Below are 20,656 nucleotides of genomic sequence, written 5' to 3'. Positions count from 1 at the left end.
GTTTGCAAATCACAATACAACCTGTCACAACATCTCTCAGTGCCACAACACATAATGGCATTAAAAAGACCTACACTGTAGATTCACAACACATAATGGCATTAAAAAGACCTACACTGTAGATTCACAACACATAATGGCATTCAAAGACCTACACTGTAGATTCACAACACAACACGTCATGAGAAAAGGCAAAAACCGAACCCATCCGATATCTAGTACCAGACAGTTTAAAAATTCAAGCTGAAAACTCACTTGAAAATAACACTACACCACACAATCTAGGAATGCAAAGTGGCTTCCAATGCCTTCCAAAAATCACAATGAAGTTAATAAATATTTTCTAAAAAAAGACAGCGTCCAAAACCCTCCGTTAGCCATGCAACACAAACGCCCACAGTGGCAATGCACAATCCAAAAGCCCATAAACCACAACCTTGACTGGCATCTAGAACAGATAGAACAGAAGCTAAACACTCAATCCAGCATTTATGGCAATACCACAACAAATTCATGTCAACATACAAGGTGTCGAGCCGTGGTCATGACAGATAACTCCTGAGCACTTCAACCGTGACATACACGACCATGTCAGCCATCATCTCACCCTGGCAAGACTTTGATGACTAGAAATGTTTCCAGATTTGTTTTTTTTTTTCTATTATTTTCTCTTCTTTGCAATGTGTCCTGCAAGTCTGTGTCTGTAGAGCATTTCTCTCATTAAATTAAATCAGAATGCTAATCTGTATCCATCACCAAATGCATAGATCCGGAAATTACATTTAAAGTTCCAAATGGCCCACAGATGCCTTTCCCACAAACACAGAGATGCATTCAAAACAACACAGCAAAGAAAGGCAAGGGGTTTTCCCATTTACTTTTAGTTCACTGAAAACACGTAAACATTTAAATTGAGTGATTTTCAGACAAAAACGTTGAAAATAAGGCATTCACCTTGAACGTTTGCCTTTGTGTACTAAACTGGAGTAACCTGCAAGCCAACCCGAATTTACCCTGCCCACAGAATCAGAGCTCAGGACATTCAGTCTGGAGACGCTCCATTGAAAAAGTCTTTATGCCCAGGCAAGCTGTGCGTGCTGTGTGTGTGTGTGTGTCTACGTCTACCTCCTGTGAGTGTGTGGTGTGGGGTGTCTCTGATGAACACACTACTCAAGGCTGCTCTGTGGTTGCTGTCATGGCTGAGCTGACCTGCTTGCGGTGGCCTGTCTGATTTACACCTCAAAGGCCTCATGTGTCCTCAGTTTATTGACCTCTGCTCCCTAGCCTTCTCATGTCTCCTCAGTATACTGACCTCTGCTCCCTAGCCTTCTCATGTCTCCTCAGTATACTGACCTCTGCTCCCAAGCCTTCTCATGTGTCCTCAGTATACTGACCTCTGCTCCCTAGCCTTCTCATGCCTCCTCAGTATACTGACCTCTGCTCCCTAGCCTTCTCATGCCTCCTCAGTTTAGTGACCTCTGCTCCCTGGCCTTCTCATGCCTCTTCAGTTTAGTGACCTCTACTCCCTAGCCTTCTCATGTGTCCTCAGTTTAGTGACCTCTGCTCCCTGGCCTTCTCATGCCTCTTCAGTTTAGTGACCTCTACCCCCTAGCCTTCTCTGCACCCCTCCTGTAAAACACTGGGGGCTGGCTAGATCTATGCATGTGTCAAACCTGTATGAGTTAACTGAGAATACAGTGCCTATACAAAGTATTCACCCCCCCTTTTCCCCTTTTATTGCTTTAATAAATTGATTTTTTGTCAATTTAATGTGGCCTTTTTAAACAATAATTTCCAAAAATCCCCTTTTTAATTTCTACAAAGTAATGTTAATTAATTAAAATCATATAATGCAAAATAAGCATTATATTTCTGTAAATTTATAAAAGCAGTACAAGTGGAAATATCCAAGGGGGGTGAACAATTTGTATAGGCACTGTAAGTGGTAAAATGCAACCTTCAAAACACAACTATGCTAGGCAGGCATCCTTTCTAAGCTTTGGAACAAGTATGACTGTAGAATATGAAATGAGAATGACAAATATGTGCCTAACCAAGACATTCAATATACCCCCTAGCATAGAGGGTCCATGTATCTAGACAGCAGACTTAAAACAAAAGACTGACAGCACTGTTGCACAGCCCAGCTCGGAGGCCTGTCGGAGGTCTTGATGGCGGTCTTGTCTCATCCTCCTCAGTTGGTCAGTGAGCCCTCAAAGTAAGATATATTACTCCCCTTATGGGAGTCGTCTGTTGTGGTGCCTCTGTGCCCTTGTCCTCACTGAAGCAGCCACGCAGACGAACCGTACCAATCTCCTTTCACCAGCTTGGGCCAGTCTGCACCGGCTGGACAGTAAATAGGACAGTATTGTGCTGAGTACACAGTCTGTACACAGAAATAATGTTTATGTGTGTGCGCACACGCACACACAGTACACACACACACACACACACACACACACACACACACACACACACACACACACACACACACACACACACACACAGAGATACACACACACACACACACACACACACACACACACACACACACACACACACACAAATAAATAATGTGTAGGTGCGTGCGCACACACACACACGCACACAAACACACACACACACACACATAGGGAGAGACTGCGCGTGCACACATGCACACACACACAGAGGACACCAGCACATGGGCACACACACACACACACACACACACACACATACAGTACACACACCAAATCAGACACACAAACACAGAAAGTACATGGAAACTAGAACAAAAACACATGAAAGAAATTGCACATCCTCAAGCCCTGAATATCAGGATTCTACCATAAAAGGCAAGCTGCTGAATTCATGTCACCAGTGCATTATGCATGCGCTCTCCGTGCTGCACCGAATGGGCAAGTGTAGTGCCATCCACCCAGAGGAGAACAGAGGGATGCTGCCAGACTGCTCTAAAGTTTCTACACAAGGACGCTCATCTAGAGTCTCTCTCTCACTCGCTCTTTCTGTCTTTTTCTCTCTCTCTCTCACTCTCTTACTGTCTCACTCTCTCTCTCACACACACACACACTCTCTCTCTCTCTCTCTTTCTCTTTCTCTCTCCCTCTCTCCCCACTCAGGTCTATTTTAAAACAGCCCAGTTCAGGTTGCTTTTTTGGGGTGCGTGTGACACTTGAGAAAACAGCAGGCCCCAGGTGATGTTTCACCTGATGTGAGTCATGACTCCACTGCGTCCTAAATGCCCCACTGTCAAGCACACTCTTAATGACATCACAAGGGCATGACTCCACTGCATCCTAAATGCCCCACTGTCAAGCACACTCTTAATGACATCACAAGGGCATGACTCCACTGCACCCTAAATGCCCCACTGTCAAGCACACTCTTAATGACATCACAAGGGCATGACTCCACTGCATCCTAAATGCCCCACTGTCAAGCACACTCTTAATGACATCACAAGGGCATGACTCCACTGCACCCTAAATGCCCCACTGTCAAGCACACTCTTAATGACATCACAAGGGCATGACTCCACTGCGTCCTAAATGCCCCACTGTCAAGCTCACTCTTAATGACATCACAAGGGCATGACTCCACTGCGTCCTACATGCCCCACTGTCAAGCACACTCTTTATGACATCACAAGGGCATGACACTTCATGCTTTTATTCTTTATACATTTTTTGGCTGATGCTTTAATCCAAAGTGACTTACAGATTCAATTAATTGCAGGGCCAGACTCCCTGGAGCTCACGAGTTTTCAGGCTACTGCATTCAAACCCTGTTTCACTACACTACCACCGCCAATTTTGGCATTCACCACACTGTCCCTGACACTCTGGAATTCTGACCCAATTTTAGCCCTGTATCAGTCGGATCCAACCAACTTTTGATTTAGGCTGAAATCCAGTCCGACCTCGTGTAACTTGAGCAGGTTCATGACACCCGATTAGAAGACGTAACAATGAATGCTCCAGTCTGATCCGATTGCACTTCTGGACCCTAATAATTTTTTGTCAGCTGTCTTGCAGTTTGAGCAGTCGAATGTACTGTGTGAGTACAGCAATCGCATCCATTTGAAACATGTTGTGTGAGTTATGCGACTGAAAAAAATGCACAGTGCCTGTCAGACTTAACACTCAACTATTTGGAGCTAGGCTGCTATATAGGCTCACTATGGTATTAGGCCTACCAACGTTTTTAGAGCGGAGAGTTTTACACTAGGTGAGGCACTCACAAAGCACTCACAACAAAAAAGCACTTCTTCAGTTGCAGTTCAGAGGCATTGGCAACTATGTGACTCTATTACTGGGGTGGGAAAACAACTGTCACAACACGTTTCTCTCTGTCTCTCCACTGACACGGAGTTGAACTTCCCCCAGCCCTCTGAGCATGAGGATAGGAGTTGAACTTCCCCCAGCCGTCTGAGCATGAGGATAGGAGTTGAACTTCCCCCAGCCCTCTGAGCATGAGGATAGTTGAACTTCCCCCAGCCCTCTGAGCATGAGGATAGGAGTTGAACTTCCCCCAGCCCTCTGAGCATGAGGATAGGAGTTCGCTCAGGGACTGGAGACATACATCGGAGGAAGACCAGAGAAGAACAACACCAGAGGAGGGATCAGGGGAATTCAATAAAGCTGAAAACAAAAACTGTCCCGAGTATCAGTGGGAATGTCAGTGTTTTAATTGATCACAAAAGGACTTTCTTTGTCCCTTCACTTTCCTTTTCTCCCAAGGCCTCCAACCGCTACCCTCACTAACACCCCTCTGCTGAGCCAAGCAGCCCACAGGTTGAGAAACAGAAAACAAGACAAACTTTTCGTCATACACAGAGCCATCACTACCCTGGCTACCAGCAATATCTTAAACTGCCACAGAGCCATCACTACCCTGGCTACCAGCAAGATCTTAAACTGCCACAGAGCCATCATTACCCTGGCTACCAGCAAGATCTTAAACTGCCACAGAGCCATCACTACCCTGGCTACCAGCAAGATCTTAAACTGCCACAGAGCCATCACTACCCTGGCTACCAGCAAGATCTTAAACTGCCACAGAGCCATCACTACCCTGGCTACCAGCAAGATCTTAAACTGCCACAGAGCCATCACTACCCTGGCTACCAGCAAGATCTTAAACTGCCACAGAGCCATCACTACCCTGGCTACCAGCAAGATCTTAAACTGCCACAGAGCCATCACTACCCTGGCTACCAGCAAGATCTTAAACTGCCACAGAGCCATCACTACCCTGGCTACCAGCAAGATCTTAAACTGCCACAGAGCCATCACTGCCCTGGCTACCAGCAAGATCTTAAACTGCCACAGAGCCATCACTACCCTGGCTACCAGCAAGATCTTAAACTGCCACAGAGCCATCACTACCCTGGCTACCAGCAAGATCTTAAACTGCCACAGAGCCATCACTACCCTGGCTACCAGCAATATCTTAAACTGCCACAGAGCCATCACTACCCTGGCTACCAGCAAGATCTTAAACTGCCACAGAGCCATCACTACCCTACCAGCAAGATCTTAAACTGCCACAGAGCCATCACTATCCTGGCTACCAGCAAGATCTTAAACTGTCACAGAGCCATCACTACCCTACCAGCAAGATCTTAAACTGCCACGGAGTCATCACTACCTTACTACCAGCAAGATCTGAAACTGCCACAGAGCTCCATAGTGTTAGTGGTCTTTCACACAAAGTAACAAATCATGTATCACTTAATCCAATGAGGAAGCACAGAGATATTGACTTCAGCCTCAAATATGCAGTTTACAAGCTTAATCGTACGGCATCAGACTATCTGTCTTGCAGATTTGTATGAATTCACAAATATCAGCACATAAACATCTATGAAAAATGGCCACATCACAATGTAGTTTCCCTTGCAATTGTCAGCATAGCCAAGCATCACTACACCTGTGTCTTAAGCAATTTCTCTTCTTAAAATAAAACCAGACGAGGTCAAACAGGACAATATTTTCAGAAAAAAAGTTAACAAAGACATGGTCACTTCGTCACGCGGTAGAAAGCCGCCGTCCTGCACTATTTTGTGCTTACGGTGACAAACATGACATTCATGATCCATGGCAAGTCACCACCAAAGGAAAAGCACATTCAGCTACAAAGCCAGATGACATACATATCTCCTGACGTACACAACAGTTAGGTCCGGTCCAGCTACAGCTTCATTATGTCATTCTGTTCGCATACACTTCTACTGAGTGTTACATTGTTTGGGTGATTCCGGCATTCAGTATGGTCATATGATCGGCAAAGAATACGAAGGTTTCGACATCATGCAAGTACTGTATATAGTCTCAACTATACAACGGTAAAAACTTGACATGCAGGGTAAAACTGGGACTCGTGCTAATCGTGTCATTCAAACAACCCACAAAGTTTACTTTGCCAACATTAATGAATCCCAGTGAGTCTGCCATCTTGCAATGCTGGTAAAATCAGAACACCACATGTATGGTAAAGACCTTTCTGGAGTCATAATACAGTCTAACACCACACCACATGCCATTTTTCACTATATTGACACCAACAGGCAAGCTACACCAGGCACGTAACTGAAGCGCTCTGTTCACGGTGCGTACTCTGCAACAATTAGCTTCCACTGTAATCAATGGAACTGGCTACACCAGACGTGTAAGTGGCGCGTTCATTCGGAAATAAAATAGACCAGTCTTCTAAAATTATTTTAACGCTCCGCTAACGGAATGCTTCAGCTGTGCACCTCGTATAGTCTGCCTGTAACACTGCTCTGTTACTCTTAAAGACAGCTGGTCAGTGGACAAGCAGGAAGTGAATTTGAACTAGCTAGTCGGTCCTCACCTTCTCGATCTTGTCCAGCCACTCCTTGTTCTGTGCCAGCTCGGCCATGAAGGCCTGGTGCTTCAGCCACTTCTTGTGCAGCTTCTGCATCTCATCACGGGACGTGTCGCGCGCCATGAGCATCTTCTCTGCCACCCAGTCCCCCAGCTGGACATATAGGAGAGAGAAAGAGAGAGACAGAGAGACAGAGAGAGAGAGAGAAAGAGGGCAAGAGGGAGGGAGAGAGAGAGAGATAGGGAGGACACGGACATTGTGAGATACTGTATTTCCGCATGCTGACAAATAAACAAACACTCTCAGAGGTACACAGATACACACACACACACACACACACACATAGACATGTACACACACACACACACAAAGAGAGAGACAAGCATGCAAGTGTCCACATAAACACAGCTAACAGTATCAACACACATTTACAGACTTGATAAAAGCATAACAAGATGTGAATGCATACATACTGTACACACACACACACACACACACACACACATTTGTGTGTGTGTGTGTGTGTGTGTGTGTGTGTGTGTGTGTACCCTGAGCAGGGTTGTCAGTGGCGTATGGCCTGAGAGCTGAACAAACACAAGGAGCATGAGCAGCATGAGTAGGTCACCTGACACACTGACAGCACAGCATGCGCTCACCCTGTATATACTGTAGTACACACACACACACACACACACACACACACACACACACACACACACACACACACACACACACACACACACACACACACACTTCTCTCTGTGTCCATTCCTCAGTCCACTCACTCCACTCCACTCCTCTGGTGGCTTTCACTCACATGGAACATCTCTCCATCCTCTATGCTTTCATCCCGCCATCCCTGCATTCATTCATCCATCCCTCCGTTCACTCTCTCACTCACTCACTCGCTAGCTCACTCACTCACTCACTCACTCACCTCACTCACCTCACTCCACTCTTCCACGCTCCTACAGAGGCTCTCACTCACATGTGTCCATCCATCCATCCATCCATCCCTCCATCCATTTCTCCCTCCCTCCCTCCATCCATATATCCATCCCTCCATCAATCCCTCCATCCATCTCTCCCTCCGCTCTCCTGAGTTCCAGTCCCATGAAGAGGGTATGCTGATTACCAGTGATTATGGACGAGTCCTGGACCCTCCCACAGATAACGTCCGGTGGGCGTCACATGCGTTTCTGTGTCCGCATCCTTAGCCTCAACCTCCGGCTAACGCGCCTCCAAAGCCAGCCACTGTACCAGAGCGTCCCGCCAAAGCAACGCTCCCCCCACTCACACACACACACACACACACACACACACACACACACCACGCAGGAGAGGGGGAATGAGAACCAGCACGCGGAGGAAAAGACCGAGAGAGAGAGAGAGAGAGATGAAGAAGGACTCTTGATGTTCTCTGACTCCTACATTCCGCGGTCCGTTTCAATTTCAAATCCACAAAAAGCCACGGAGTGGACACACACGCACACACACACACACACACGCACACACACGCACACACACACACACACCGGTGACGAAAGACAGCAAGGTCGGGCAGAAGGAAAAGGATCAGAGGAAGAAAAAATCAAAACAATAAAAATGGTTCTGGCGTCCGGCGCCTCCTCTCATTCATTCCCTTTCTGGTTCACGCCGTGAGCACAGCGAGAAGCGAGAGATGAGAGAGGGGAGAGAGAGATGGAGAGAGAGAGAGAGAGAGATGGAGAGAGGAGCAGAGAGGTGCCCTGGATGCTGGGCTGCTCTGATTATTGATGCTGTGGGAACGCTGAGGCAGAGGGAGGGGGCGGCGCTCAGCAGAGAGGGAGAGAGAGAGAGAGAGGGAGAGAGAGAGAGAGAGGGAGGGGGAGGGAGGGAGAGAAAGAGAGAGAGAGAGAGAGGGAGGTAGAGAAAGAGAGAGAGAGAGAGAGGGAGGTAGAGAAAGAGAGAGAGAGAGAGAGGGAGGTAGAGAAAGAGAGAGAGAGAGAGAGAGGGAGGGAGGTAGAGAAAGAGAGAGAGAGAGAGAGAGGGAGGTAGAGAAAGAGAGAGAGAGAGAGAGGGAGGGAGGGATGGAGAGAGAGATTACGAGGGAGAGGGAGAGAGAGAGAGAGATGGAGAAGGAGAGAGGGAGGTAGAGAAAGAGAGGGAGGGAGGGAGAGAGAGATTATGAGGGAGAGGGAGAGAGAGAGAGAGAGAGAAAGAGAGAGAGAGGGAGGTAGAAAAAGAGAGAGAGAGAGAGAGAGGGAGGTAGAGAAAGAGAGAGAGAGGGAGGGAGGGAGAGAGAGAGAGGGAAAGAGGGAGAGAGAGGGAGGGAGAGAGCAAGAGAGAGATTACAAGGGAGAGGGAGAGAGAGAGAGGGAGGGAGGGAGGGAGAGAGAGAGAGAGAGGGAGAGAGAGAGGGAGAAGGAGAGAGGGAGGGAGAGAGAGAGATTAAAAGGGAGAGGGAGAGAGAGAGGGAGAGAGAGAGGGAGAGAGAGAGGGAGGGAGGGAGAGAGAGAGAGGGAAAGAGGGAGAGAGAGGGAGGGAGAGAGCAAGAGAGAGATTACAAGGGAGAGGGAGAGAGAGAGAGGGAGGGCACAAGAGAGAGGGAGGGAGGGAGAGAGAGTTTTTTCTCTCCTCCTCTTTGGAGGCGGTGTAGCCTCTCTCAGTGAGCTCTCAGAGCTCGTGCATTTCCATATTGTCTTTTTCCCCATTGCTCTCCACCCCCACCCCTTCTTACTCTCTGACTCTTCCACACAAAACACACACACACACACACACACACACACACACACACACATATATACACACACACTCTCTCTCTCTCTCTCTTTCTCTCTCTCTCACACACACACACACAATGCCCTGCTATCTCCTCATGTCTAGTTAGTGCAGTAATGTCCTGTCTGTGCAAACGCTGGGCTCTTGTAAAACATGCTGCAGCACTAGCCAGCAAACAGAGTATCAGCATCCAGACAGGGGGAGAGGATCCACGCAAGGCAAGGGAGGAGCGAGAGAGGGAGGAGGGAGTCAAATAAACCATACAGGGAGAGAGAGAGAGAGGGAGGAGAGACTCAAATAAACCATACAGGGAGAGAGAGAGGGAGAGAGGGAGGAATGAGTCAAATAAACCATACAGGGAGAGAGAGGGGGGGGGGTTCATTTCTGGGTGTCACTAGGGACCTCTTCTGGGTGTCACTAGGGACCTCACGCTGCACGTGAAGTGAAGTGCCTCAAGCGAGGGGGAGGGGAGGGGGGAGATGGGGTCACAGGCACTAGGGCAAAAAATGAGAGAAAGATGGAGAAGGGATGAAAAAGAAATAGAGAGAGGGAGAGAAAGAGAGAGAGTGAGAGAAAGAGAGAGATGATAAGAGGAAAGAGGGAGGATTGTAAACTGCTGTTTGGGGACAGAAAAGAACAGACGAGGATTCAGAGGTAAGTAGAGCGATGAGATGAAGAGACACTGACGGAAAGAGGGCTGAGGCCATAGGCAGACACAAACACATTCTCATTGGAACACTAAGAGGGCTGAGGCCATAGGCAGACACAAACACATTCTCATTGGAACACTAAGAGGGCTGAGGCCATAGGCAGACACAAACACATTCTCATTGGAACACTAAGAGGGCTGAGGCCATAGGCAGACACAAACACATTCTCATTGGAACACTAAGAGGGCTGAGGCCATAGGCAGACACAAACACATTCTCATTGGAACACTAAGAGCTGTCTGCTAATTGTATTTCCTCTGAACCACCCATCAAAATCACCTCCTCAACCCCACCCTCTAATGTACTGTTCCCACCTCTCTCTCTCTCTCTCTCTCTCTCTCTCTCTCTCTCTCTCTCTCTCTCTCTCTCTCTCTCTTTCTCTCTCACCAGCCAAAGACAAACATGGGCCCGGCTTCCCGATAACGGTGGATACACGCACTTATGAGGGTTTTCTACGATTCATCTTACGATCGTTCTTTCGAACATGCTAGTAGCGTGAACGCGCGTGCACTGCTCTTAAGATGCTCTTAAGGGGAGCTGTCCATGTTAATAGTTCTGAAATATCCTCTAATTTGATGGTGTCGTCAGGTGACTGCACGTCACAGCTATAGGCCTACCGTTTAAACTTCGCTTCAACGCATTAATTCACATCAATACCAACATAGAAAAACGTTGACATCCGCATCCCAAGTAGGCTATACACCACACACAGACATCCGCATGTAAGCATCCCAAGTAGGCTATACACCACACACAGACATAAATAATAATTATTTAAGATTAGACTGTTGCACCTTTTATGTCTGTGTCACTTAAAAAGATGTATGAAGATAAGAAAGAGGTTGAGTAAGGCTTAAATAACATATAATTTAACAATAGATTTTAACGCAACACATACTAAATTACATGTTCCTTTCTCTGTATTTACCTCATAGGCCTAATAAAATATAGCCTTCACTTAACAAAGATAATGGCAATGGCAATGTCTCGTTTCATAACTTGATTGCATTTTTGTCCACTCACAAAATGTTTTTACACGCACGTTGTGAAACAAATACGCCTGAAGTGGGCGCAAAAGCGTTCTGGCCCTCTGTCTTTTAGGGACCAAATACAGTATAGCCAGCGAGGAAGTCTCTTTCTTTTAAGCAAACAAATATCACTGGGACCAAAATATCACTGGTGGGGACTGAGGAACTCATTGTATTTTAGGAAACACAGTGCTGAGAGGCTGAACACACTTCAGGCGTATTTGTTTCGCAACGTGTGCATAAAATCATGGCGAGGTATGTACAAACAGGCCGCACTGAGATAAAAGCGCAGACTGCCTGTCGCGGGAGCTGAAAATGGCAAATTGCGCTTTTCCGTGTCATGCATATGCATTCATGGGAGGGCCAAGGGGAAAGTGGAAGTTTACCGTAAAGAGATGGGAGGGGAAGCGTAAAGAGCGCCTAACTATGCATTCCGCGGTATGTACAAAAACTGCCCGTGAAAGCGCATGACTATTCTGCGCCTAAATATCTCCGCCTTGTAAAAGCAGGTGTTAATCCATATTGCGATTAAATGCGTCAATATGCATGGACGGATTATGAACTTTTGGGCCCCTGGGCCCAGATGTATTAAGGGCCCCCCACCAATTGTCGCTTATGTGGGAGGGGGGGTTTGGGGGTCCTCCCCCAGAACATTTTTAATTTGTATGATGTGATTTCCTGTATTCTGGTGCATTTTGAGGATGGGCAATGCTAAATTCAATCAGATTCGTAGCCTACATCCTGATTTGTTGATATTGAGGCAATGATTCCATGCAAAGGCTTGGGCTTCAGGGCCCCCTGACCCCTTGGGCCCGGTAGGGCCGTGCAGTAATTCATCCCTGTCAATATGAGAACCTTTCAAAGACAACAGAATCACAATTTAGAGCACCAGTTTTGCGTCTTTGTACTATATAAAAAGCAACCTTACCTTTCGTTGGCCTTTCTTTTTTTTTTTTTTTTAAGTATATTTTTTGGGCTTTTTATGCCTTTAATCAGATAGAATACAGTGGAGATTGACAGGAAGTGAGTGGGAAAGAGAGTCGGGGTGGGATCCGGAAAGGACCACGGGGCGGGAATCGAACCCGGGTCGCCGGCGTACGGTGCAGGTGCCCCAGCCAGTCGCGCCACGGCTGGGGCCTCGTTGGCCTTTCTGATGTCTTACTTTCACTTTCACGTCTTCCACTTAAACTTTCCTACTTGCTAGATTTGACCAATCTTCCATAGCCTATGTGTACAAGTAGTTTGAGTAGAACTATACTGATCTTCATTATCTCCCTGCTTGTTGACATCTTATCATGTATTGTATTATTTCATGATCGCTAAACATTTGATTCTTTTTAATGTTGTCATCAGTTAATTTCATTCAACTGCGCTTGTGTGTAGGCTATGCCGTTCAGTTGGGGACGTTCGTAAATTGTGGTAGGTGGCGGAGAAAGTCGCAGATTACCCAATCAAATGAAAGTTTGATAAATACCAAGTATCACAGCATTTGTTATCTGCGGTTTGTCCATGGCACTGATAACACTATGTTCGCAAATGTACGTAATGTACAGTATGTATCTGGCCCTGAGAGTGAGATGGTTGAGGAGGATCCTCCTTACCAGGAAATAAGACTTCTCCCCTGGTTGAATACAAGATGAGATAAAGTGGTGAATAATTGAACGGAGGATGAGAGAGAGAGAGAGAGAGAGAGAGAGAGAAAGAAAGGTTGAAAAAAGAGAAGAGAGGGGGAAAAAGCTCTGAAGATTCTAAATAAAGCTCTGTGTTCCGGGCAGTGGTGGGAAACTGATGAAAATCCCCTCAGCCAATCATAATCTGCGCAATAAGATTCTGGATTATGACCCATCAATAAAAAAATGAGCAAAATGAGCTTAATTCTTGTAGTTTTAAGAAATGAGAGAAGGCAAACGTCTGAAGTGAGCGCTGGCAGGATTAGCAGGGATGAAAGAGTGAGCTGTTTCTAAGCACTGGCAGCTTTTAGGCTCTTCGAGCAGGAGTGTGCAGTCAAGCGGACTGAGAACTGTGATGCTAATCGATACTTTAGCTCTCATATAAGACTGAGCACAGCCACAGGGAGGTCACAACTCAAAGCAAAGAACTGCTAAAGGGCCTATGTGTAGGATTCCAGCTGTCCTGAATGCACCATCACATTTGCAGTGGCACTTTTCCATTGGCTTGCATGGTATTCAATACAGCGCTACCTGAGGTGCTGGTGGTGGCACTGCAAGAGAGTGTGTTCCCACGCTCACCCCATATTCCAAAAGGCACAATCAGTATGTATTGAACTGTATTGTATATACATTTGTATAAGTTTCAAGTCAGGACATAGCACTTCAATAGCAGTTCAAAAGCATAATGGGCAATTCCATGGAAAATTATGTTTTTTGTAACATCCATAACGCCAATAAAAAGTGATGGTATGGTATGATGTGAATGATTACATGAAATTTGAGCATTTGCTATTTTTGGCTGAAGAATGTACATGAGAAAAAAATGCACAAAAAAATGAATGTTATCATTCACATCATAGAAATGCCAAGGCATTTCACTGGCGTTATGGATGTTACAAAAAGTCCATTTTCTGTGGAATTGCCCTAATGTAACTGACTGGAGCGCATCTGACATGAGCCTGGCACTCACCGCCCCATGTCCATCAGGGGATGGATTAGCCAATAATCACCCTAGCCTAGCATAAAGGACACAAATCTCTCAGAACTCTCAAGGTCTCAACCAATCCGACAACGCAAAATCCACATGGCTCATGTTCCATCAACAAGATTACACAAGTGATTAAACCAAAACGCCCAAAATGATGATTGCTTTGCCAACCCTCGGCTGAAGCAGACACTTTTCAGTCAGTTTTGGGAAACCATTATCAATCCCATCTAATCAAGTTAAGCCAATGTAAGTATGCAATTCTAGATTTAGATTTCTAAATGTCAAGACAGACCAGTTTGTTTAATGGAATTTAGACGTGTGGCCCAATGTGAGTTCAGCATTTAGCAACAGCAACCAATAGTGAAAAAATTGTCTGACAAATATGTATTTCACACACAAAAAAAAGAAAATCTTAACACCTCAACCACCGCATCAACAGCATCCCAAACATGATCAGGCTACAATCATGCCCAAGTATCTATCTGTCGACGCTTCTCTGTTAAAGACACAGACTTCTTACTCAGTCAAGTGCAGTCCTTTCCAAGTCACACTTGTGGATGACCAACATCAGCAAGTCCAGACATGGTGTACACACACACTCAAGCACAGACACACACACACACACACACACACACACACACACACAGACGCACACACACACGCACACACACACACACGCACACACACACACACACAGACGCACGCACGCACACACACACACACACACACACACACACACACACACACACACACACACGCACACACACACACACACACATAGACTTCACCAGGTTGATAAGAAGTGTCCATACCTCATGGCAGTCCTGCAGGAAGCTTTGTAGTTCCCACTGGTCATTGAGTTTACTGAGCCACTGCTGAGCCAGCTCCCGGTTCTGGTTTCCCCTACAATGGAACGAACACAACATATCACAACACAACACCATCACAAAACCATCACCATCACCATCTAAGCTTAAGTTCAAGTGTAAGTTTACGGATTCAGCAGATGCTTTGAGACAAAACTATTTACAAAACTCATTTTGTAGTTTCCATATACAGTATACAGTATACAGTAGCTTTTGTTGATCACAGGTATCAGGGCTGCCAAACCCTGGAGAGACTGGACAAATTACTACATATTACAGTTTTTTTGCAGTACTGCTTACACACTAAATCTTTTCTTGTCACACAATTTTCTAAACGTGTCTTCCAAACATCATAACCCCACACCAAATCTGCAAAACCATACACTAATTCTCAGTGTTTGACTCAGTTTTCAATTGACTAAAACACATTTTGCAAAACACCACACACAATTTTTTTTACCTAACACACAAAAATCTAACAGTAAGTAACTTGATTTCGTTTTTCAAACACAACCCATCAAAATGCCACACTAAATCACCAGTGCTTCACTCTTTCTGTGTAAACACTCTTTACTTTATTGAACACCATCCAATCATTGCCTTAGTATAGGTCTATGAATAGATATACTCTATGGACCCTTTCAATCTGCTCCTAGAGGATTTCCGGTTGAAATATTCAGAACCAATGCAGATAGTTTGAAAGGAAAATTACAGTAATCGGACTTACAGTAATGTTCTACAAAAAGTGACTTTATGTAAAATGTGTCTTTTTACTCTATTTTTGTTTGTCCCCATGTTACAGTACCATTAGCTCAATACATTTTTCTGTGCCTCCAGAAATGCCTTAGGAACGCTTAGGATTGTTTGTTTCTGCAGTTGAGAGGGTCTATAGGCCTATGAACACATACTGTACACGACCCCCCCCCCTCCCACACACACACACACACACACTTGTCTTTGGAAAAAGCAAAGCAATTTGATAGTATGGAGTCATTTCCGTCTTCAGAAAAAAATCTGTTTTTTAACTCCATGTACTTTTGGTGGTCACTGTATTCTGCTTTGCTTTTTTTCTTGTTAGCTGTAAAATACTATATTCGCAACAGCAAATTATTTGTGAAAAATCACTATTTTTGGTTTCAATATTGCTTGCATTTTTACTGTGTATTTTTAACTTCTCTTTGTTGATACCGTAACTTTCACTCTTGTATGGAAATACATATAGAAATCCTATAGTGTTAATTTTGTCACCTATTTTTAATTTAGTCTTAGTCTTAGTCTTGTGACGAAATGTCCTTTTTAGTCTTTGTCATATTTAGTCATTCAAATATAATTTTTGTTAGTCAAGTTTTAGTCGACTAAAAGTCTCGTCATTTTAGTCTAGTTTTAGTCAAAAGAAAACTAAAGGTATCTTAGTCTTAGTCAGTTTTAGTCAACACATTTTAGTCTTTTTTATAACAAATTATTTCTGATTACCATTTGAGTCAAATAGTGTTTCACACATCTCAAAATTCGTAGACCAGTGTTTCTCAAAGTGTGGTCCGGGGATCACTGGTGGTCCGCAAGCTATCCCAAGTAGTCCGCGAGCAGACGTGGTCAAATATAATATATATGAGTTGTTTGCAATATTGAACCAACTTGTATGTAAAAACAGTTCTGCAACACTGTCTATGTAAGATATGCCAGTTTAAATCATACAATATAAATCCACACAATAAGTGCAAAGACAATAAGCAAGGTGGTTCAGTGAGTAGGCCTATTGTGTAGACTAATTATAGGCTACTGTTAAAGTTTTTTTTTTTTTAGCTAGGGTTAGTTAAGTGGTCCTGAAACTGAAAAAGTTTGAGAAACACTGTCATAGGCCAAAGTATTACTGTTTTACTCCGCCTCGCTAGATGGCGATATGCGCCCAAACACAACACATTCCCCAAACAGACTCTCCATCTTAGCCATAGCTAACTTGCTAGCGAACTTTCCATATTAGCTTACTTGCTAGCAAACTTTGCATCATCAGTCTAACTAGTTAAATAGTTGACATTACATGATGAACATTTTCGTATGGACATTCTGGGGGATGTTAATTTGTATGAGAGAAGCTTCAACTTCTGGGCATAAGCATTGTGGCATAAAGCTTAGGTAGTTAGCTTGCTAACTCTGGCAGAAATCTCCAGTGTTCTTGTTCCATGTAGTTTTGTATTGCAGCCACAGGGTTGCAGCAACAGCACGTAGACTAGCCTACAGGAAAGCTGTTGCGTATGAACTAATTCGGAATATTTTGAAAACGTAACAACTAGATATTCTGTCTTCTCATTTTGTAGACGAAAATGAAGAGAGATTTTATCTTAGTTTTTATTTCATGCAAAACATTTTAGTCTCGTCTTTTTTCGTCAACAATAATGCATCTTAAGATAGTCTTAGTCAGTGTTTCAGGACATTACTGCCGTCTCGTCATCGTCTAGTCTTAGTCATGAAAAAAAAGGTCGTTGACGAAGATATTTCCTCTCGTCTAGTCTGACGAAATTAACACTAAAAGCCTAAGACCTTTAAGAGGCTTTAGGTTTTGAGCAACAGTGTGTACATGATGTATCCAAAATGTCATATTATGAAAAAAGTGTTTGTAATGTGAGGCGAATGTTTGGTTTAAAGATATGTTTGCGACATTTTGATTGTTGTGTGTCATTTTGCTGGAGATTTGAGGCATTTTGCATTTTGTGTGAGCAGTTGTGGGATTTGTGTGTGGAGTTTTGAAAAATAGACACATAGTTTTGAAAACGTGTGTAAACAGTTGTAAAAAAATGTAATACATTAATAAGTTACTATATTGTGTAAATATGTTATAAATATGCTAATTAATTGTGTATTTCAGGTAATATCAATAAAATTGCAGTTGTATTGCTTTGATTGAGTAGAGATAAATCAAATAACAATAACCCAATTACAGTTCCACTAAAATTACTTGGAGATTATTTGAAAAATATTTATGAAAATTCATTAAAATGGAGGAACCAAACTCTTCATATATACTGTAGGTAATTATATACAGCCATTGAGCTGGACAACCATTTTAACCATACATAGAGAATTCTGGATATAACATTTTATGTTCACCAAGTTTGTGTTAACATGAACTGTAGTTGTGCTGTATGATTAAATATAAACCCTGTCATCAGATGATTTATTCCACAGATCAGAGTGTAATCCTGATATTGCATTATGTCTGGTGGAGCAGCAGGGAATATGTCATTCATAAAATGTTTGAACAGGAAACAAATGAAATGAAACTAAACCCATTACACCACCCCCATCTCTCTCTGTCTTTCTCTCTCGTTCTCTCTTTCTCTCTCTCTCACACACACACACACACACACACACACACACACACCAGGGGGATTTCATGCTCTGCGAATAAGTCCATTCATGCTGGCTTGAGTCCTGGCACGGGGATATGCTTTTGTTCACCCTGTTCTCACACACTGTGACACTTCACTACAGTCCGTGTCTCCATCTCCACACAAAGAGAGAAAACAGAAACACCGGAGAACGTGGCGACAACATATGTCTAATTATAAAAAGAAAAAGCTGTTAACTTGTCATTCTTCGCCTTGTGTCATCACTTTGCCACATGTCTTTATCAACATGGAAAAACTGAAATACCTTACATTTGGGGATTAAACTGCCTTAATGCCCAAGGGCTGTATTTTGGGTCACCAGCGCATGGCGTAAAGTTCGTTATTCACCCGCGCAAAGTTGAATTCGGTATTTTGCACGTTTATTTTTTAAGCATTGCGCCCAGGGGTGTGGCAATTAACAACCTAGGGAGTGGACTAGCGCATTGTCTAAAAATCGCTATCATACACCACCTAAACCTGGTCAGAAGTCAATGGCGAGTTGTTCATATGCTATTTTAAGAGCGCATGTCAAGTCATATTGGTAGGTGCACGCACCATCCTTCTATCATTCAACGCACACCAGCGCACGTCCATGCAAAGCATTACAAATTGCACAATTACAATGGGAAACATAATTAGTCAAAGATATTACGAAATACTGTACATCTCATGATGAGTAGTTATTCACCATCATTTGCAAATTGGTAATGACGGTTAAAAGTGATTAGGGGAGAGGCGAGAGACACGTATAGAGCACAGCTGAAGACGCACTGTCACGAGATATAAGCAACTCCTCTGCAGGATAAATGTTGTTTTATTCAGTCATTTTAGCAATATTAGGGTAAGTGTTGCTTTTTCCAGCCTATGTTTTCGGTGGTAACCCATTGTCAGTCAATAGTGAAAGTAACTGCATATAACTGTCTTGTCGACTGACTCCTTGGTGAAGTTAGTTTCACTTTGCCAATGAGTTCAAATAATAGACGAGTGCAAATGCGTGAAGGCTATGCTAGGTTTTAGTAAAGCATGGTTTAAGAATGACTATTCCATATGGTCTCGCAAGCAGCCTCCTTCAAATGCGCCGTTGAATGCCAAAATACCGATGCATTTATTTGACATATTGCGCGTTGCGCCGTTAAAGGGAATGACAGATGTCATTCTCATTGGTTTAAAATGATGTTACGCCCCAAACACACCCATATGACTGATTAAAAGACCTAGGAACACCTTGTTACGCCATGCGCTCCACTTTTGAGAACGAAACCCCTCCCAATGTGAACTGGACATCCTACTAAATTTGAATAGACTTTTGACGAGTGACGATGCACTTTAGAATGTCTTAATGCAGAGAGGCATTTTTAAACAAAAAGTATTTTAATCCAATAATGAAAACAGACAGTTTTGGGGATTAGCAGCAACAGTATACTCACTTTCTGAAGAGGTGCGTCTGTGTTTTACCTATTTCAGTGGGACTGGTTTGAGGTGCGTACGCGTTTTACCTATTTCAGTGGGACTGGTTTGAGGGTCTCAGTGTGTACTGTGAGGGGCACCATGACAAATGAAACATAAAAGACCACCTGCCACCTCATGTAACACTCACTCGCTGCTCTACAGTACAATACCCTCACTTAAATCTGAATGTGTTCAGGCAGTCTCCAGGTCTGTGCTGCGTCTGTGTCATGCTCACCGAATCACTAAATTATCCCTTGGAGCGATACAGTGCCCGACATTTACACTGTTACTGCTTTTATAAATGGAATCTTGATCAATTTAATTTGGCCTTTTTTTAATGTTCCAAAATCCTAGCCTGACGAGCCAGACCCACATTAAAATGTAGGGTCTGGGCACTCACCGTTCGCAGTGCTCAGTCCGAGGGGCGGGATAATCAGTTGTCTTTCAAATTCCCTCTGCACGCAATAGGACAGTGGCAGCGCTATGAGTCCCATGCGTTTCCCACCAGCGGAGCTAGTTGGCTAGTTCACACTGTCACACTGTTCGCCAACAGCAACATTATCTTATTTGTTTTCAAGTAGCAGGGAATTCAAGCCAAACCGTTGCAACTCTGCCATCAATCATTATGTTAAGCCCACCTAACGACTCTATACACGATTTCATTGGCCTGATTGAGTTTCGATTTCTGGAGCTCACAAGCCAACGGAGAGTTGCTAGACTAGCCCTGGCAGCAAATTTTGCTGCCGCTAGGGGCGCGTCTAGATTTCTAGGCTACAAAAATCCCCTCTTTAAAGTCAACGTAAATAGGGGATTTTTGTAAATTATTGTTAAAAAAGGCCAAATTAAATTGACAAAGATTCCATTTATTAAAGCAAAAAAAGGGGAAACATCCAAGGGGGGTGAATACTTTGTATAGGCACTGTTTATAGAATATACATAAAGCACAT

At 44.1% G+C, this 20,656-nt stretch overlaps 1 protein-coding gene across 1 annotated transcript in view; it reads right to left on the bottom strand.

Moving 5' to 3' along the window:
- The window catches only part of sptbn4b (spectrin, beta, non-erythrocytic 4b), a 96,035-nt gene that overhangs the window by 39,254 nt on the left and 36,125 nt on the right, over positions 1–20,656 (bottom strand). The window contains exons 19-20 of the mRNA XM_076282894.1: positions 14,821–14,911; positions 6,859–7,005 (exon numbers count right to left, since the gene is read on the bottom strand). Coding sequence (XP_076139009.1) covers positions 6,859–7,005; positions 14,821–14,911 — 238 coding nt within the window. The remainder of the gene's footprint in view (positions 1–6,858; positions 7,006–14,820; positions 14,912–20,656) is intronic.

Source organism: Alosa pseudoharengus, unplaced genomic scaffold (assembly GCF_046254945.1).
Source record: "Alosa pseudoharengus isolate Yale_2024_CS ecotype anadromous, Long Island Sound unplaced genomic scaffold, YU_APseudo_1.1 YU_APseudo_1.1_scf_13, whole genome shotgun sequence".
NCBI lineage: Eukaryota > Metazoa > Chordata > Actinopteri > Clupeiformes > Clupeidae > Alosa > Alosa pseudoharengus.
The sequence above is the reverse complement of the archived record's forward strand: the minus strand, read 5'-3'. Positions and strand labels throughout refer to the sequence as shown.